The sequence below is a fragment of the Gymnoscopelus braueri genome, assembly GCF_963280865.1.
Source record: "Gymnoscopelus braueri genome assembly, chromosome: 15".
Taxonomy (NCBI): Eukaryota; Metazoa; Chordata; class Actinopteri; order Myctophiformes; family Myctophidae; genus Gymnoscopelus; species Gymnoscopelus braueri.
In genome coordinates, this window is record NC_137620.1 from 7,660,557 (window position 1) to 7,678,606 (window position 18,050).

The 18,050-nt window shown below is 39.5% G+C and overlaps 1 protein-coding gene across 1 annotated transcript in view; it reads left to right on the forward strand.

Moving 5' to 3' along the window:
- LOC308101327 (uncharacterized protein) overlaps positions 1 to 18,050 on the forward strand; it is a 52,304-nt gene that overhangs the window by 23,960 nt on the left and 10,294 nt on the right. The window contains exons 3-6 of the mRNA XM_080450751.1: positions 8,463 to 8,780; positions 13,562 to 13,831; positions 14,031 to 14,309; positions 14,529 to 14,663. Coding sequence (XP_080306877.1) covers positions 8,463 to 8,780; positions 13,562 to 13,831; positions 14,031 to 14,309; positions 14,529 to 14,663 — 1,002 coding nt within the window. The remainder of the gene's footprint in view (positions 1 to 8,462; positions 8,781 to 13,561; positions 13,832 to 14,030; positions 14,310 to 14,528; positions 14,664 to 18,050) is intronic.

Genomic DNA, 18,050 nt, shown 5'->3' on the forward strand with positions numbered 1-18,050 from the left:
CGTACCACTGTGAATGCAGTTGGAATCCATCCGATGCAGTGGAACCAGCTGTGCTACCCCCATCCCTATCCCCTTCCCTTTCAGCCCCCAATGCCCCCATCCATCACTCCATACCCATTCCCACCTATTACATTGTTTCTGAACTGAACTGAAACACAGCAAAGACTGTACACACTCACACACACAAGCACACTCACATACACAAACACTTGCGCAAAAAAAATATGCCACGGACTATACACACATTAAAGGGATACTTCACTTTCGGGCCGGGGACACATTTAAAAAAAATATTAAAAATAAATGAAAAAAAGTTATGGAAAATTCATGGCCCCCTCACGACACGCAGTGTCCTACTAATGTGTGAGGGGGCCATGAATTTTCCATAACTTTTTTCATTTATTTTTAATATTTTTTTTAAATGTGTCCCCCGGCGGAAAGTGAAGTATCCCTTTAAGGACATTCGATACCTACCTTGGGAATGCTTATTGTGTTCTTCTTTGTCTTATACTAACTATCCACTGTTCAGAGTGAAGTTGTTGAATTTTGGGGTTTTGAATTATTAAGGTCAAGTGTCAGGAGCCACTATTGTTTGTCGGGGAGTGTGTGATACCCTCACAAATGTGACTGGCTGGAGAAAGGGGCATCAACTCGCCCGTTGAGAAACAGTTTTTTTGCTTTTTTTCCTCCTTCATATTAACACAGTTCGAATGTTGAAGAAGGTTTGTATTCCAAAAGATGGTCGTTTTAGAATCATTAAGTGGTTTAAATTACATTACAAAAACAGCTGTGTTTCTGTGTGTTTCTGTCGGTCTTGTGTGGGCAGAGAGTGGTTTTAAAGGTATCATGACATTCATTTTCACTTTTTTTATTTTCAATGTTTTATTTGGGGTTTTATGACCTCAATTACACCCAAAAAACCTGAACTTAAAACATTCAGTGGATTTTCTGTGGTCTGGGGTTTTCTGAATAATTAGGCTGAAAAGTAATCTGAGCTTGGCCCTTCGACAGTGAGGTCACTGTCGAATAATCCCGCCCACTCTCCTCCTCGCCCCTCCCCTCCCCTATCCTTTCCTTTGGGGGGGGCGGAGCAGAGGCGATGATTGACAGTCAAAATCCCTCACCAGCGACACCCGCAGGCAAAGATTTATTTTTTCATTGCAGTTGAAAAGGCTTTAGAAATGTGAGAGAAAAACACCTGCCATTGATCACTGGAATGGAATTTTCACTTAAAACTTTTTGTACACTTTTGAAGGACCAGGACAAAGACTTTGAATGTGGTGTAAAAGTGAATGTCATTAAACCTTTAACTTGCAGGGAAAACATTTGCATGAGTGGTTTTGGTTGGTCGTTGGCTCCATTGTTCTCCGGTTACAAGCCTAATCCCCGCCCATCAGTAGCCCTCCTCTCTGTGGTGCTGCAAAGTACATTTACTCAAGTACTGTACTTAAGTACAATTTTGAGGTATTTTTACTTTACTGGAGTAATATCCACTGGGTGAATATTCAACCTGAGGCTGAAACTAACTTCACCACGGTGGGAAGTGGCCAGTATTGCGTTAGTCTTTTTCGGGACAGAATCTAGTTGTATTAACAATATAACATTGTAGCGAACACAGCAGCTTTGTGAGGGCAGCCCCAGCTAAACAACAGGCCGCTCGACGTTCATTTGACTGGAAGTATTTCACTGAAGATGTGGACAAAACAACGGTGGAGTGTTTGTGTAGCCTAGCCTCGTTAGCTCGTCGTGGCGAGCGTCTTGGCTGAACTGCAACCTGGTGTTTGCACTTTCTTCATTTACAACCCGCACATCTACATAAACGTTCAGATTTCAAATATAAAGTGCTTAACCCATGGCCACGGATGTTGCAATTATGTACGGGCCCACATAAGTACCTGTATCTTCCGTATTGTTCAATAAAAAGCTTTTTAATCCGATTGGTGGCCATTTTCTCCATTTGCTTTCAACTACACGACTGTTACCCACCTCTTCAGGAAACACTACCCTTCCTCTCTGCCTGACCTACTTGTTGTTAACTAGTTGTACGAACGCTTGTTTTCTATTGCTGTATTGTTTATTGGATCTTGTTTAGTCGATACACTTATTTGTTTTAGCTCATGCTCATTTGATTTAGCTATTTTGTCTCATCTGTTTAAGGAAATAGGTAGCTGATATACTGCACTTTTACCTTAGCGCTAGGTATACTCTTGGTTGCTTGTTTTTGCAGAAAATGCACTAAAGACTTCTGGTGATTAGTAGTTTTCGTTCCCTACCTATGTTGAATACACTTATTGTAAGTCGCTTTGGATAAAAGCGTCTGCTAAATGACTGTAATGTAAATGTAATGTAATGTTACGGTTGGGAGGTGTATTGCACTCTGATACATTGCAACTCTATGAGAAAATGGCCGCCGATCAGATTAAAATGCTTTTTATTGAACAATGCTGAAGATACGGGTACTTATACCCACCCAAAGTGAATTGTAACATCTGTGGGGGGTAAGCACTTTATATTTCAAATCTGAACGTTTATGTAGATGTACGTAAAAGGAGAAAGTGCAAACACCAGGTTGAAGTTTCATAGGGCTAGATATTGCAACCTTGCTGGTGCGAAATACTGTTCCTCAGACAGTGTTCCCAGGTTTGATTATTTTAAGCGACTTTGGGCTTATTTTCCTTTAAAGGTTCTATGACATTCATTTTCACTTTTTTTTTATTTTTTATGTTATTTGGGGGGTTTTATGACCTCAATTATACCCAAAAAATCTGAACTTTGAACATTCAGTGGATTTTCTGTTGTCTGGGGTTTTCTGAATAATTAGGCTGAAAAGTCATCTGAGCTTGGCCCTTCGGCAGTGAGGTCACAGCCGATTAATCCCGCCCACTCTCCTCCTCGCCCCTCCCCTCCCCTATCCTTTCCTTTGGGGACGGGGCGGAGTAGAGGCGATGATTGACAGGCAAAATCCCTCACCAGCGACACCCGCAGGCAAAGATTTCTTGTTTCATTGCAGTTGAAAAGGCGTTAGAAATGTGAGAGAAAAACACCTGCCATGGATCAATGGAGTGGAATTTTTTGTTAAAACTTTCTAGACACGTTTGAAGGACCATGACAAATACTTTTAATGTGTGGTAAAAACTGAACGTCATGAAACCTTTAAAGTCGCTTATAAATATTCAGTTGCTGGTTGCTTTTGTTTTGGCTTGTTTCTGAAGTGTAGCTGCTTATTTGGGCTTGCTTTCAAGATTATTTTTGAAAATAGCTGCCCCAGAGCGTCTTTATTATTAGTCGACTAGTACAAATCACTAGTAGTGAAAGCCCTAGACCACACTGGTCTTTAGGCTATTCTGTTTTCTAAGCATTTAACCCTATATACAGTACATCTTATTAAAAAAAATACATATATTTACTTACATCGGCTATTTGAAAATTGCCGATCTACAAGCATGCATTGCGAGCTTGTAGATCTGCTATTTTCAAATAAATCTTTTATTAAATCTATTATGATGATGATTATTTAATATGCCTATTTTTTACAACACAGATCCTGTATGGGGGTCCCTGGCACTAAATATTTTATAGAGTGGACAGCTGACTGAAAGGTGTCAATGGGGGAGTGATTAGAGTGGCTAGGTTGAATAAATTACCCATTGTTCACGCCCATTACCAGGAGTTGAGAGGTGTCATTCATATTTCAATGACACTTCATTTGAAAGCTTATATTCTGTACTTTAATAATCTGCAAAAAAATGAAAAATGACATTGCTGCCTTGTACCCAGTCACAAATGTGAAGTAACTTTTCTTTTTTTGAAAATATACCTTTCAAACCTTTCAAACCTTTAGAACCTTAAACCTTTCAAGCCTTTCAAACATTTCAAACATTTAGAACCTTAAACCTTTCAAACCTTTAGAAACTTAAACCTTTCAAACCTTTAGAACCTTAAGAATCTTAAACCTTTCAAACCTTTCAAACCTTAAACGTTTAAAACCTTTAACACTACTAATAGTAAAATGTAGTTTTTAGGGTAATTGTTTAACCTAAAAACTACATTTTACACTATTACTATTCAACACTAAACTTTTAACACTACTAATACATCAACACCTTTCAAACCTTTCAAACCTTTAGAACCGTAGACCTTTAGAACCTTTCAAACCTTTCAAACCTTTAGAACCTTTCAACCCTTTCAAACCTTTCAAACCTTTAGAAACTTAAACCTTTCAAACCTTTAGAACCTTAAGAATCTTAAACCTTTCAAACCTTTCAAACCTTAAACTTTTAAAACCTTTAACACTACTAATAGTAAAATGTAGTTTTTAGGGTAATTGTTTAACCTAAAAACTACATTTTACACTATTACTATTCAACACTAAACTTTTAACACTACTAATACATCAACACCTTTCAAACCTTTCAAACCTTTAGAACCGTAGACCTTTAGAACCTTTCAAACCTTTCAAACCTTTAGAACCTTTAGAACCTTTCAACCCTTTCAAACCTTTCAAACCTTTCAAACCTTTCAAACCTTTCAAACCTTTCAAACCTTTCAAGCCTTTCAAACCTTTAGAACCTTAAACCTTTCAAACCTTTAGAACCTTAAACCTTTCAAACCTTTAGAACCTTAAGAATCTTAAACCTTTCAAACCTTTCAAACCTTAAACTTTTAAAACCTTTAACACTACTAATACTTTAACACCTTTAACACTTATACAACTATCAATACTCAATACCATCAACATTCTTAGCGATCCCACACTGTTTCTTCAGTAACAGTACTTTCTAGTTATTGTGGGATCGCTAAAGTGATCACACTAATGTTATTGACATTATTTAGTGTGGGATCGCTAAGGCGATCACACTAATGTTATCTTCAATATACTATATTTATTCCGTCCGTTTTTTGACCCATAACTAGTCCTTCATACTTTTAGCTACAAACTCTGTTCCAACTCTTCAACGTTCGGCTTACTTAGGATATGTCGGTTACCATTTGAATTTTTGAAATAATTTGTAATTTCACTTTTAATTGCTTAAAAAATCCCATTCATTTCATTGGGGAAATGCCATTTAGCGACAGTGGAGCCTAGCAACTGCTTATTAGACCCTAGCAACACCATATTAGAGCCTAACAACCACCTATTATACCCTTGCAACTGCCTATTAGACCATAACAACCACCGTTTACCCTAGGAACCACCAATTGTACCCTTGCAACCACATATCAGACCATATAAACTGCATATTAGACCTTAGCAACCCCCTATTAGACCCTAGCAACCACTTATTATACCATAGCAACCACCTGTTTTACCCTAGCAACCACCTGTGTTACCCTGGCAACCACCTGTTTTACCCTAGCAACCACCAATTAGACCCTAGCAACCGCCTATTAGACCCCTTGCAACCGGCTATCAGACCCTAGCAACCACAGTTTTACCTTAGCAACCGCCTATTAGACCCTAGCAACTGCCTATTAGACCCCAGCAATCACTGTTATACGCTAAAAAACTACAAACCTTTCAAACCTTGAACACTTTTAAAACCTTTAGAACCGTAGACCTTTAAAACCTTTAAAACCGTACACTTTTTAAAACCTTTAGAACCTTTCAAATCTTTAAAACCTTTAAAACCTTTAAAACCTTTAAAACCTTTAAAACCTTTCGAACCTTTAGAACCTTTAGAACCTTTCAAACCTTTCGAACCTTTTGAACTTTTCAAACCTTTCAAACCTTTCAAACCTTTCGAACCTTTCAAACCTTTCGAACCTTTCAAACATTTCAAACCTTTCAAACCGTAGACTTTTAAAACCTTTATAACCTTTAGAACCTTTCAAACCTTTCAAACCTTTCAAGCCGTATACTTTTAAAACCTTTAGAACCTTTCAAATCGTTCAAACCTTTCGAACCTTTCAAACCTTTAGAACCTTTCAAACCTTTAGAACCTTTCAAACATTTCAAACCTTTCAAACCTTTCAAACCGTAGACTTTTAAAACCTTTAGAACCTTTAGAACCTTTAGAACCTTTCAAACATTTCAAACCTTTCAAACCTTTCAAGCCGTATACTTTTAAAACCTTTAGAACCTTTAGAACCTTTAGAACCTTTAGAACCTTTCAAACCTTTAGAACCTTTCAAACCTTTAGAACCTTTCAAACCTTTAGAACCTTTAGAACCTTTCAAACCTTTAGAACCTTTAGAACCTTTCAAACCTTTCAAACCTTAAACCTTTCAAACCTTAAACCTTTCAAACCTTTAGAATCTTTCAAACCTTTCAAACCTTTCAAACCTTAAACCTTTCAATCCTTTAACACTACTAATACTTTAACACTTATAAAACTATCAGTACTCAAATCATCAACGATCCCACACTGTTTCTTCAAGAACAGTACTTTCTAGTGTTATCTTCACTATTTATTATTATTCCGCCCGTTTTTTGACGGTTAACTAGTCCTTCATACTTTTAGCTACAAACTCCGTTCCAACTCTACAACGTTCTGCCTACTTAGGACATATCGGCTACCATTTGAATTTTTGAAATAATTTGTACTTTAGAGATATTTCACATTAAATTGCTAAAAAAAATCCCATTAATTTCAATGGGGAAATGTTATACTTTTAGCTAGAAACTCTGTTCCAACTCTACAACGTTTGGCCTACTTAGGACATGTTGGCTACCATTAGATTTTTTTAAATAATTTGTACTTTTAGAGATATTTCACTTTTAATTGCCTAAAAATCCATTATTTTCGTTTTTTGACCTCTAACTAGTCCTTCATACTTCTAGCTACAAACTCCGTTCCAACTCTACAACGTTCGGCCTACTTAGGACATGTTGGCTACCACTTGATTTTTTGATCTGAATTCAATTTTTAGAGATATTTCACTTTGAATTTCTCCATTGAAATGAATGGGATTTTCCACCCGTTCCACCCGTTTTTTGACGGCAAACTAGTCCTTAAAGTTATACAGTGCAGGTCCACAAATAACGATTTTTAGCAGCCACTGCTTGGTCATTACCGTCACTGCAGGCCGTTTGTTTATTCCTCCGTTACCCAGAATTCCATTTGTTTTCACCGGAAGACGGAAGCGTTTCAAAAAGCGTTCTTTTAATTGTTTTATACGATCTGTGGATCGTATCTCTTAGCCAGTGGAGCTTTAGTTACCGTGAGCTGTGTTTTCTTTTCTGTTGTTTTTCGACCTTCAAATCATACAATCTCTTAAAATCAGTGTGAGTTTCCCTTCTGTTATTAGCGCGGTAGTTCCTGGCCAAACAGGAAACCGGTGCGGTAGTTCCTGGCCAAACAGGAAACCGGTGCATTTCCGCCTCCGTTTTCCGGCCGGATGACGTCATTTTCGCGGGAAAGTCCCCCTCGACACTGTTCAATAGAAAATATATAAATAAAAGGCTTTCGTGGGTGAAATTCATGGAGTGGGTGTTGTGAAACTTTTGCCACTCACAAAAGATATACAATTTAACTTTAATTTTGTTGAAAAGTTACCTAGTATTACTTATTACTATAATTATTTTAGCTACAAACTCTGTTCCAACTCTACAACGTTTGGCCTACTTAGGACATGTCGGCTACCATTTGAATTTTTGAAATAATTTGTACTTTCAAACCTTTCAAACCTTTCAAACCTTTAGAACCTTTTACATCTTTTACATCTTTTCAAACCTTTCAAACCTTTCAAACCTTTAGAACCTCTTAAACCTTTCAACTCTTTAGAACCTTTCAAACCTTTCAAACCTTTCAAACCTTTCAAACCTTTCACATCTTTCAAACCTTTCTCACCTTTCAAACCTTTCAAACTTTTAGAACATTAAACCTTTCAAACCTTTAACTCTACTAACACTATCAATACTCAATACCATCAACATTCTTAGCGATCCCACGATGTTTCTTCAGGAACAGTACTTTCTAGTGTTATCTTCAAGTTGTTCCCCCCATATTTTGACGGCTAACTAGTCCTTCATACTTATAGATACAAACTCCGTTCCAACTCTACAACGTTTGGCCTACTTAGGACATGTCGGCTACTATTAGATTTTTTTAAATAATTTGTACTTTTAGAGATATTTCACTTTGAATTTCCCCATTGAAATGAATGGGACTTTTTTTTTAGCAATTAATAGCCAGAAACTCCGTTCCAACTCTACAACGTTCGGCCTACTTAGGAAACATAATCCGATTTGGTATGCAATGGTGTGCGTCATCTGAAAGGATGTCTTGAGACTGAGTGTACTTAAAAGCAGAAATCAATGTGTGCATGTATCACTGCATTTCTATGTGCAAGAGCAGTGAAAAAAGGAATGAGAGCTTTTGTGGCTGAGTTTCTCATTCTTGACTTACAGGGGAAACAAAACAAACATGACCTTAACCGAAGGAAATGTTTATTAAAGGAAAATACTTTGATGAGACCTTGATAAAAGACATGACCATGCATGTTTCCTTTGTCTTTTCTAGGCCACAATCAAGTGGAAATCATAGTGGCCTTGGAAGACAACCTTCTCCTGTCATGCCCTTGCTTGAAAAGAGACATGGCCAGGGATGTTAGTTGGCAAATCTTCCAAGGAGAAACAACCAAGAATGTCCTCAGCTACAAGAGAAACATCACAAAGCTCAGTGATGGATACAAGGACAGGGCTGAAATCTTCCTGACAAAGAATAGTAACAACTGCTCTCTTCTCCTGACAAACATCACAATGCATGATCAGGGGTTATACAAGTGCCATTTCTACAACCCACTGTACAATTACACAATATTTAACTTAACGGTTTTAGGTGAGTCTCACTCACTCACATACACACACACACACGCACGCACACGCGCACAGACGCACGCACGCACGAGTGCTGGTTCACTGGAAGTTATATGGGGAACGTCTGCCAACTTCTTCCATAACCTTTCAGAATGTTTCTAATGGACTCTACCACCTGAGCAGCAACTTCGCAATAGAACTGAACGGGACAGAACCTCTGTGTGTTGTTGAGCACACAAATGACCCACAATTATATCTTACCAACAACACCTGCATTGTAGAAGTGTCGTCACTTCAGTCTGGAAGTGTCGTCAGAACTGAAGAATGCACACAACTATCAATTTCTACTTTCACTTTTCTAATATAGAGATGTGAATGGGGTTGGAGTTAGATACCACTCTTTACGTAATGGATTGTAAAATTGTTCCAGTGTAATTTAAACCCGACAGGATTATGAAATTAACATAAAGAGATCTCGCTGATTAATGAATCGTGCTCTTTGCAACACACGGTTTAATATACTGACCTTTCTGGGTTTATCGCTGGTTTTAGTTGCTGCCTCGGGTAAGTAAATTCATTCTTAAATTGGCTCAGTGATTCACTTACAGTAACTGTGTGGGTTGTGGGACCGTAGGCTACAGCAAACGCACAATGAAAATAGTACACACTCACTTTAGAATCATAGGCTTTAATTATGGAATCGCTAAGGCTATCACACTAATTGTGGGATCGCTAAAGCGATCAGACTAATGTTATTGCCACTATTTATTGTGAGATCGCTAAGGTGATCACACTAATGTTATTGTTACGACCCTGTTATGAGTCTAGGGCACAGGGAGTAACAAAACACGGTGGTATGGTGCAAAGAAAAGTGATTTATTTACATTAAGGTGATTTGACAAGATAATGGAATTTTAGAAAGGACCAAGACGTAGGGAGGCAGGGCAGTGCCAGTGATTACAAAAAACCCTTTAAACTAACTCAAGTGTGTTAAAGCTTACCTAACTAATCTAATACAGAAATAAGGGAATAACCCAAAACAAACCTAACTTACTAAATAAACTAACAAAATACAGAATTGGCACATACCCTCTTACTAATGTTTCTAGACAGCATATAGGTACCCTACATGTGTGCAGAATGTAGCCTCCCCAATCTTACCTTGCCTACCCTTGTCATAAAGGTCAAACATGGTCTGAACATGAAGAGCATGCCCCAGCCTGGACATGCACAGATGCAAGAGAGAGAGAGAGAGCGTCAGACTACATGTGAACAACAGCCAACTTATATAGTAAATCAGACAAGTCATGATTAGTCCACAGTAGCTTGAGATGTCCCCACCAATCGACCACTGGTAACTGAAGGTGCTCTCTGATTGGCCCACCATGCTGGAGAACCACGGACCAATGGAATGGACAGAGAACTGGATGCCATGAGCCAATCATAGGTCGGGAATGGCACACTAGATTTGCATAGAACAGGACACAGTCAGTTGTCTGGCATGACACACTAAACTTGCATAGGACAGGACACATTATACACAGTACATACCATGGGATGTAACAGTTATCTTCACTATTTATTATTGTGGGATCACTAAGGCGATCACACTAATGTTATCTTCCCTATTTGTGGGATCGCTAAGGCGATCACACAAATGTTATCTTCACTATTTATTATTATATACTTCCCACAGTTTTTTGGCCCCTAACTAGTCCTTCATACTTTTGGCTACAAACTCCGTTCCAACTCTATAACGTTCAGTCTACTTAGGACATGTCGGCTACCATTTTCATTTTTGAAATAATAATTATATTATAATAATAATTAACTTTTAATTGCTTAAAAAATCCCATTCATTTCAATGGGGAAATGCCATTTAGCTACAGTGGAGCCTAGCAACTGCTTATTAGAGCCTAGCAACCACCTTTTCACCCTAGCAACCACCGGTTTTACCCAGCAACTGCATATTAGACCATATCAATTACTTATTATTAGACCTTAGCAACCCCCTATTAGACCCTAGCAATCGCTTTTTAGAGTCTAGAAACCACCTGTTTTACCCTAGCAACCGCCTATTAGACCCTAGCAACCGGCTATGAGACCCTAGCAAAACCTTTAAAATCTTTAACACTACTGATACTTTAACACCTTTAACACTTATAAAACTATCAATACTCAACATCATCAACATTCTTAGCAATCCCACACTGTTTCTTCAGGAACAGTACTTTCTAGTGTTATCTTCACTATTTCTTCATTAGGCTATATACTATATTCCTAGCAACCACCTTTTTATCCTAGCAACCACCAGTTTTACCCTAGCAACCGCATATTAGACCATATAAACTGCTTATTAGACCTTAGCAACCCCCTATTATACCCTAGCAACCGCTTATTAGACTCTAGCAACCACCTGTTTACCCTAGCAACCGCCTATTAGACCCTAGCAACCAGCTATCAGACCCTAGCAACCACAGTTTTACCCCTAAAAAACTACATTTTACACTATTCAACACTGTCAACACTATCAAAACCTTTAACACCACTAATACTTTAACACCTTTCAAACCTTTAACACCTTTCAAACCTTTAGAACCGTAGACCTTTAAAACCTTTAGAACCTTTAGAACCTTTAGAACCTTTAAAACCTTTAAAACCTTTAAAACCTTTAGAACCTTTCAAACCTTTAAAGGGCAAGACCACTTTGGTAGAGGTCTGGGTTGTGTAGTTACCTTGCCATGGTGTAACTCCAAAGGTGGACAAGAAATAAAAAAGAATTGCTCCATTGATTAGAAATTGATAATTCTAAATGCTCCTCATTGACTTACATTGTACGGTGAAACAGCTCTAAAAGTCACTCTTTTAGCACGTAAACGGACGCAAACAGAGCTGATTCAGAGAATATAGAACATCACCAAACCCAGTACTGTTTGTTTTTTTAATAAAAATATCAACTTCCTGTTGATTTTACTACTTGAAGATCCGGATCCGGATCCGCGGATCCAGTCCGGGTTTTCTTCTACATAAAAATAGCAAAATCAACAGGAAGTTAACATAAAAAAAAATAAAAAAAAACAGTACTGGGTTTGGTGATGTTCTATATTGTCTGAATCAACTTTGTTTGCGTCCGTTTATGTGCTAAAAGAGTGACTTTGAGAGCTGTTTCAGCGTACAATGTAAGTCAATGAGGAGCATATTTTTCAATTTCTAATCAATGGAGCAATTATTTTTGATTTCTTGTCCAACTTTGGAGTTACATAATGGCAAGGTAACTACACAACCCAAACCTCTAACAAAGTGGTCTTGCCCTTTAAAAACCTTTCAAACCTTTAGAACCTTAAACCTTTCAAACCTTTCAAACCTTTCAAACCTTTCAAACCTTTCAAACCTTTCAAACCTTTCAAACCTTTAGAACCTTAAACCCTTAAACCCTTCACACCTTTCAAACCTTTAGAACCTTAAACAGCTACTACAACAGCTCTGTTGAAAGTGTTCTATCAGGCTGTGTTACGGCCTGTTACGGAAACTGTATTGCCCGAGAAAAAAGAAACATACAGATGGTGGTGCGGTCGGCAGAGCGCAGGGAGGCAAGCTTCCCTTGCTCCAGGAACTGTACAGAAGAGGTGTGTAGTCAAAGCTCAGTGCATCATCAAGGACAGGCACCACCCCAGCCACAAACTGTTCATACCCCTACAACAACCGTGGCCAGGCAAGGACAGTATCAAGGGCAACACCACCAGGTTCAGGAACAGCTTTCACCCGGCTACCATTAGGCTTCTGAACAAGGCATGATCGCCGCCTGTCCTTGGACTTTTTGCTCTCCTTTATGGACCTAATTTTGGATTATATCAGTGAAAGGTACCTTAGTGGACTATGCGGTCAAACCTGACATGTGCTGATACTCTGAACCTTAATCCCATGTCCACACTGATGTTTTATTAGCACCATAACTAACATCCATATCATGTACAGTATCTGCTGCTATGCTCACGCACCTTGTTTAACCTCAGGTACATATCGCATAGCCTGGTAAACCCTCCCTCCGGAAATCTCATTTCTATTTGATTCCAGGAGTGAGTCTGGCCTGATAGCCCATTCTGCAATATTGGCTGCGGGCTGGAGTTGGGCGGGAGTAATACCGTTGACTGACAACCCCTTCAGCCAATGATAATTTTTCCCCTTCAGCCAATCAGCAGTTCACCAGTCTAATGTGACGCAACGGGACTTTTGAGACTTTCGGGGCCCAAAATGGGTTGCCTTATTCGGATACATGGGTGTCACTGCCCACCCCTACCGGTTCTCTAAATTTTTATTTTTAAATAGGCTTTGTCATGATTAATTGACCACATATATGAAGTTAAACAACTAAATTCTATCCAAACGATATCTTATAAGTAAATTCCGTGCCTCAAAATAGAAGTTAGAGAGCTTTTTTAAGTCAAAAAATAGCAGAGAATATAGTGGACAGAAAAAGATGGCTGCCGTTCGTGTTTTGGGCTCACTCGAACTCGCCACCTGATTGGCCAACTGTCGCTGTCAATCACAGAACGATGTGCGACGACGCTGATAGGCTCGGTTAGCTGGTAATTCCACTAGAAACCCCCACAATGGGCTATCAGGCCAGACTCACTCCTGGAATCAAATAGAAATGAGATTTCCGGAGGGAGGGTTTACCAGGCTACATATCGCACCCCATAGATATACTATGTGTAAATATGTACATACATTGTTTTTCTCTCTCTTCCCCTTGCTCCCCACCACCCACCACCCCCTTCTCTTTTTTCTTCCTAATCTGAACAGAAAAACAAAAGGCCATACTGAAAGCTGACCCGTATACAGACATACCTGTAGGGGGCAGTGTTACACTCAGCTGCTCTGTGGAGGACTCTGAATCTGAATGGAACTACCACTGGTACCAACATAACAAGGACTCACTGATCATGCAAGATGGTGTTCAATACTCTACTGGACCAATCAGTGTGTCTGAAGGTGGAATCTACTGGTGCAGAGGGAGAGGAGAACCAGTGTACTACACTGAATACAGTGATGCAGTCACCATAGACACACTTGGTGAGTCATTTCATTTGCTTTGGTAAAAAATATATATAGTGAGCCAAAACAATATTTTGCAGTGTGGCTGAGGGCTAAGCTGAATAGTGTTTTGTACTGTTTATAAGTAGAATAAGTCAGGATCAGGTAGGATGGTTATTTACCAGATCTCTATGCAATCATTGTGTATGCTAATTCGGATTGTATTTTATTTGAACAGAGGGCAGGTCTGTTTTGATACTGCAGCCCAGTTGGTCTCACATATTCATGGGAGAGACCATCACTCTGAAGTGTGAGATACTGGGGAGAAGTGACACAGACTGGAAGTATGAATGGATCACAACAAGCTTAGCTTCATACAAACCAGAAAACCAGGCTGAATTCAGAATCAGCAGTGCCTTTGTTTATCACAGTGGTGTCTACGTGTGCAAGGGTCGTGCCAAAAATTACCAACAGTCTTCAACAGGGTGGAGTCATGCTGCTGAATTGACTGTGTCAGGTAAGTCAGAATATATCTCCTTTATATAGACAATGTAAAGAGAATATTGTGAATGGGAGTGGCAACTGCCACAAGACTGCATGAAACATCAATATCTATAATAATGTTTATAATTCAAAGAAATGTGCTTTCCAACAGCAAAACCCCAGGCTGTTCTGGATTTGTCTCCTTCATGGTTGAGTCCTGTAGCCTCTGTGACTTTGAGCTGTGATGTTAAAGAATCATCCGAAGGCTGGGAGTTCTACTGGTACAGGGCAGTTCCTAAACCATCAGACAACTCCTACACTTATGAGCTCTTACCTGGTAGCCACAATGGGACTGTAGAGGGTTCCTACATCATTCATGGTCCTACAGGTACAGGAGGATATGTGTGTAAAGCTGGGAGAGGAGACCCAGTTTATTACACTGAGGACAGTGAACCTCAGTTTGTGTGGTCTGGTGGTGAGTGTGACTCATAATTCATCATTGTCTCTGCCAGGCCGTAAGGCATGGCGAGAGAGTATGTTTTGCACCCTGTCCGTCCGTCCGTCTGTCTGTCTGTCCGTCTGTCCGTCTGTCCGTCCGTCTGTGACCAGCTAATCTCAGGCTCCGTTGGCTTGATTGCAGTGAAACTGTGCACACACACTCCCTGGATGCCAATTCAGAACCTCTGCCCTTTCACATGGGCCTGTTATAGCGCCACCAGGAGGCCGCTTTTTGCAAAACAAATTTCTTGACAGTACTCCTATAGATTTTGTCCAAACATCACGCGAATCGGTACAAAGTATCTCTATAGTCATTAAACAAAACAGGTTTTTCAGATTTTTCATATTCCATCCTGATTGGCTAAAAATGGCTTCCAAAGTTTGCAGGATTGCTCCGTTTTGAACAAAATGCCTCAAATTATGAACACAGCATGCAATTTCCGCACATACATTCTCACTAGGCAGAGGAAGAAATGCCACTTGAACATTTTCAAATCAGCCTCATGGTGGCGCTATTACACGCCGATTTGTGTTTTTACCTATAACTGCACCGATCTGTGTACAACTTTGTATGCACACTCCCTAGAGGCCAGGGACAAAACCTTTGCCCTGCATTTTTCACATCTGTCTTTTGTAGCGCCACCAGGAGGCCATCTTATATAAAACACATTTTTGGATATTACTCCTTCAGATTTTATACAAATTTCACGCAAATCGGTACACGTGCTCTCTAGCCATGTGATCAAGACGGATCTGTTTGACATTGACAGTTTGCAGGAGTGGCCCGTTTTGAACAAAATGTTGCAAATCATGAACGCAGCGTCCGATTGCGGTGAAACTTTGCATGCACATTCGCACTACGTTGAGGAGCAAATGCCACCCTTTTAACATTGGCCTGTTATAGCGCCACCAGGAGGTCTAATTTAGCAAAAAAAAAAAATTTGAATAAAATGCCTCATATCATGAATGCAGTGTCCGATTGCCGTGCAAGGCCTAAGAAGAAATGGCACCCTTTTCACATTGGCCTATTGTAGCGCAACCAGGCGACCACAATAACCTACCTGACCTGGCGGAGACCTGTGCTCCGAGGAGCACTTTTTCTAGTTTAAAGTCGTTTTCTTAGTTGACTGATGCACGCTCTGACTATTGCTCAATTCCCTCCGTTTTCTATTTATATTTCTTTCACATTCTCTGATCTTCTCACTTTTCTTGAGTTTATTTCACTCTGTCAATGTGACAGTGCTCTTTGTTTGATCTCTGATCATGTGTTGTGTTTTAGATCTTCATTCTTCAGCTTCTCTCACAGTGAGTTCTGACAGAACTCAGCACTTCATCTCTGAGTCTGTCTCACTGAGCTGTGAGGGAAACTCTACTGAATGGAAAATGAAGGGTTTTAATGATCGAGTAAAAGAGTTATCATCTGGGCTATTTATGAATGAATCTACATGGACGAGGAACGTATCTACAAATGACAGTGGTGTGTACTGGTGTGAGTCTGGATTGGGAGAGTACAGCAATGCTGTCAACATCACAGTACATGGTCAGTCCAGTTCTTTCATTCACTATACCTAACAATACTGCAGCATTCCATCAACTCATTAAAAACATGCTTTTGTATTTGTTCAGTGTGAAACCTAACATCATGGACTGTTTTAAAATGATTAAATGTTTTGCAGATGGTTCTGTCATTTTGGTGAGTCCTGTTCACCCTGTGACCGAGGGACTTTCTGTGACTCTTCGCTGCAAACATGAGAGAGACGTGTCACTCTCTAACGTGGACTTTTATAGAAATGGAGAATTGGTCCAAACTAAAACCAATGCAGAGATGATCATACATGCTGTATCTAAGTCAAATGAGGGCTTTTACAAGTGTAAATATTCTGGAGAAGAGTCACCACAGAGCTGGATGGCAGTGGCATGTGAGTATACTGATATTAGCTTTTTTCATTTATTTGAACAGTCAGTATACCCCTTTAAAAATTCCTATTCTTTGTCCTAAGTGTTAATGTACACAGATTAAAAGTTAAAGGAGAATACCGGACAAATTAAGTGTTGTCTTTGATGTCTCGTTACTCACCTATTGACGTGAAAAGTGGCGTTCTTTTTTTCCATCGATTCCCCTGTCGTCATTTTTTAAACCCCCTCCGTTGTCATAATGGGAGCGCGTGGGTTAGGGAGATTCGTCTATTATAACCGATGCAAAGTTGTTTTTTTCTCTACTGCTAGTCATTGTGGAGTCTCATGATAGTCAAACATGAGAGTAGCTAGCCTGAGAGGCTAGCGCTACTGCCGAACGATTTAACACTGGATGCTTGTTTCTTTCCAGAACCTGGCAACTCGTGTTGCCAGGTTCTTGAAACAAGCATCTCCATAATGACTAGCAGTAGAGAAAAAAACAACTTTGCATCGGTTATAATAGACGAATCTCCCTAACCCACGCGCTCCCATTATGACAACGGAGGGGGTTTAAAAAATGACGACAGGGGAATCGATGGAAAAAAAGAACGACACTTTTCACGTCAATAGGTGAGTAACAAGACATCAAAGACAACACTTAATTTGTCCGGTATTCTCCTTTAAAAAGACACTCATTTAAATTGTCTTAATTAAATGAAAGAAATACACAGCTTTGTTTGTAAACTATTACATAATAACAGACATGACAGTGGTCTCCCAGGTTTATAACAGCAGGTTAATCATGTTTTGGGACATACGTATACTACAGCCTACAGTACAAGCAAATAGAAAATGTTCTAATGCTTCTAATCTATTTATTTCAAATGCAATTGTTATTGCTGTCATAGTGTATAGACATTATGAATATAGACTAAATGCTAAATTGAGTTCTTTATTTCCAATACTGTTTTCATCCTTCAGTGTCTGGGTCTGTGGAACAGATTTCTCCACTTATAATTGGACTGATTGTAGGACTTCTTGTTGTGATTCTTCTGACCATCTTTCTGGTCCTGCTATGTCGATACAGAACATCCGAAGGTGAGAATGACTACATAACATGGATCACATCCAGGGTAGATTATAATCACTGAACAATTATTTATAAAAGGCGGTGGCTCAGGGGTAGATTGGCCGGTAGAGCGCCCGGATGGGAACCGCAAGGTTCCTAGTTCGATCCCGGGCTCCCCCAGAGTTAGTGTCGAAGTGTCCTTGAGCAAGACGCTGAACCCCTAATTGCTCCCGATGAGCAGGTTGGTGCCTTGCATGGTTTCCCCTCTGCCATCGGTGTATGGGTGAATGTAATGCGCTTTGGATAAAAGCG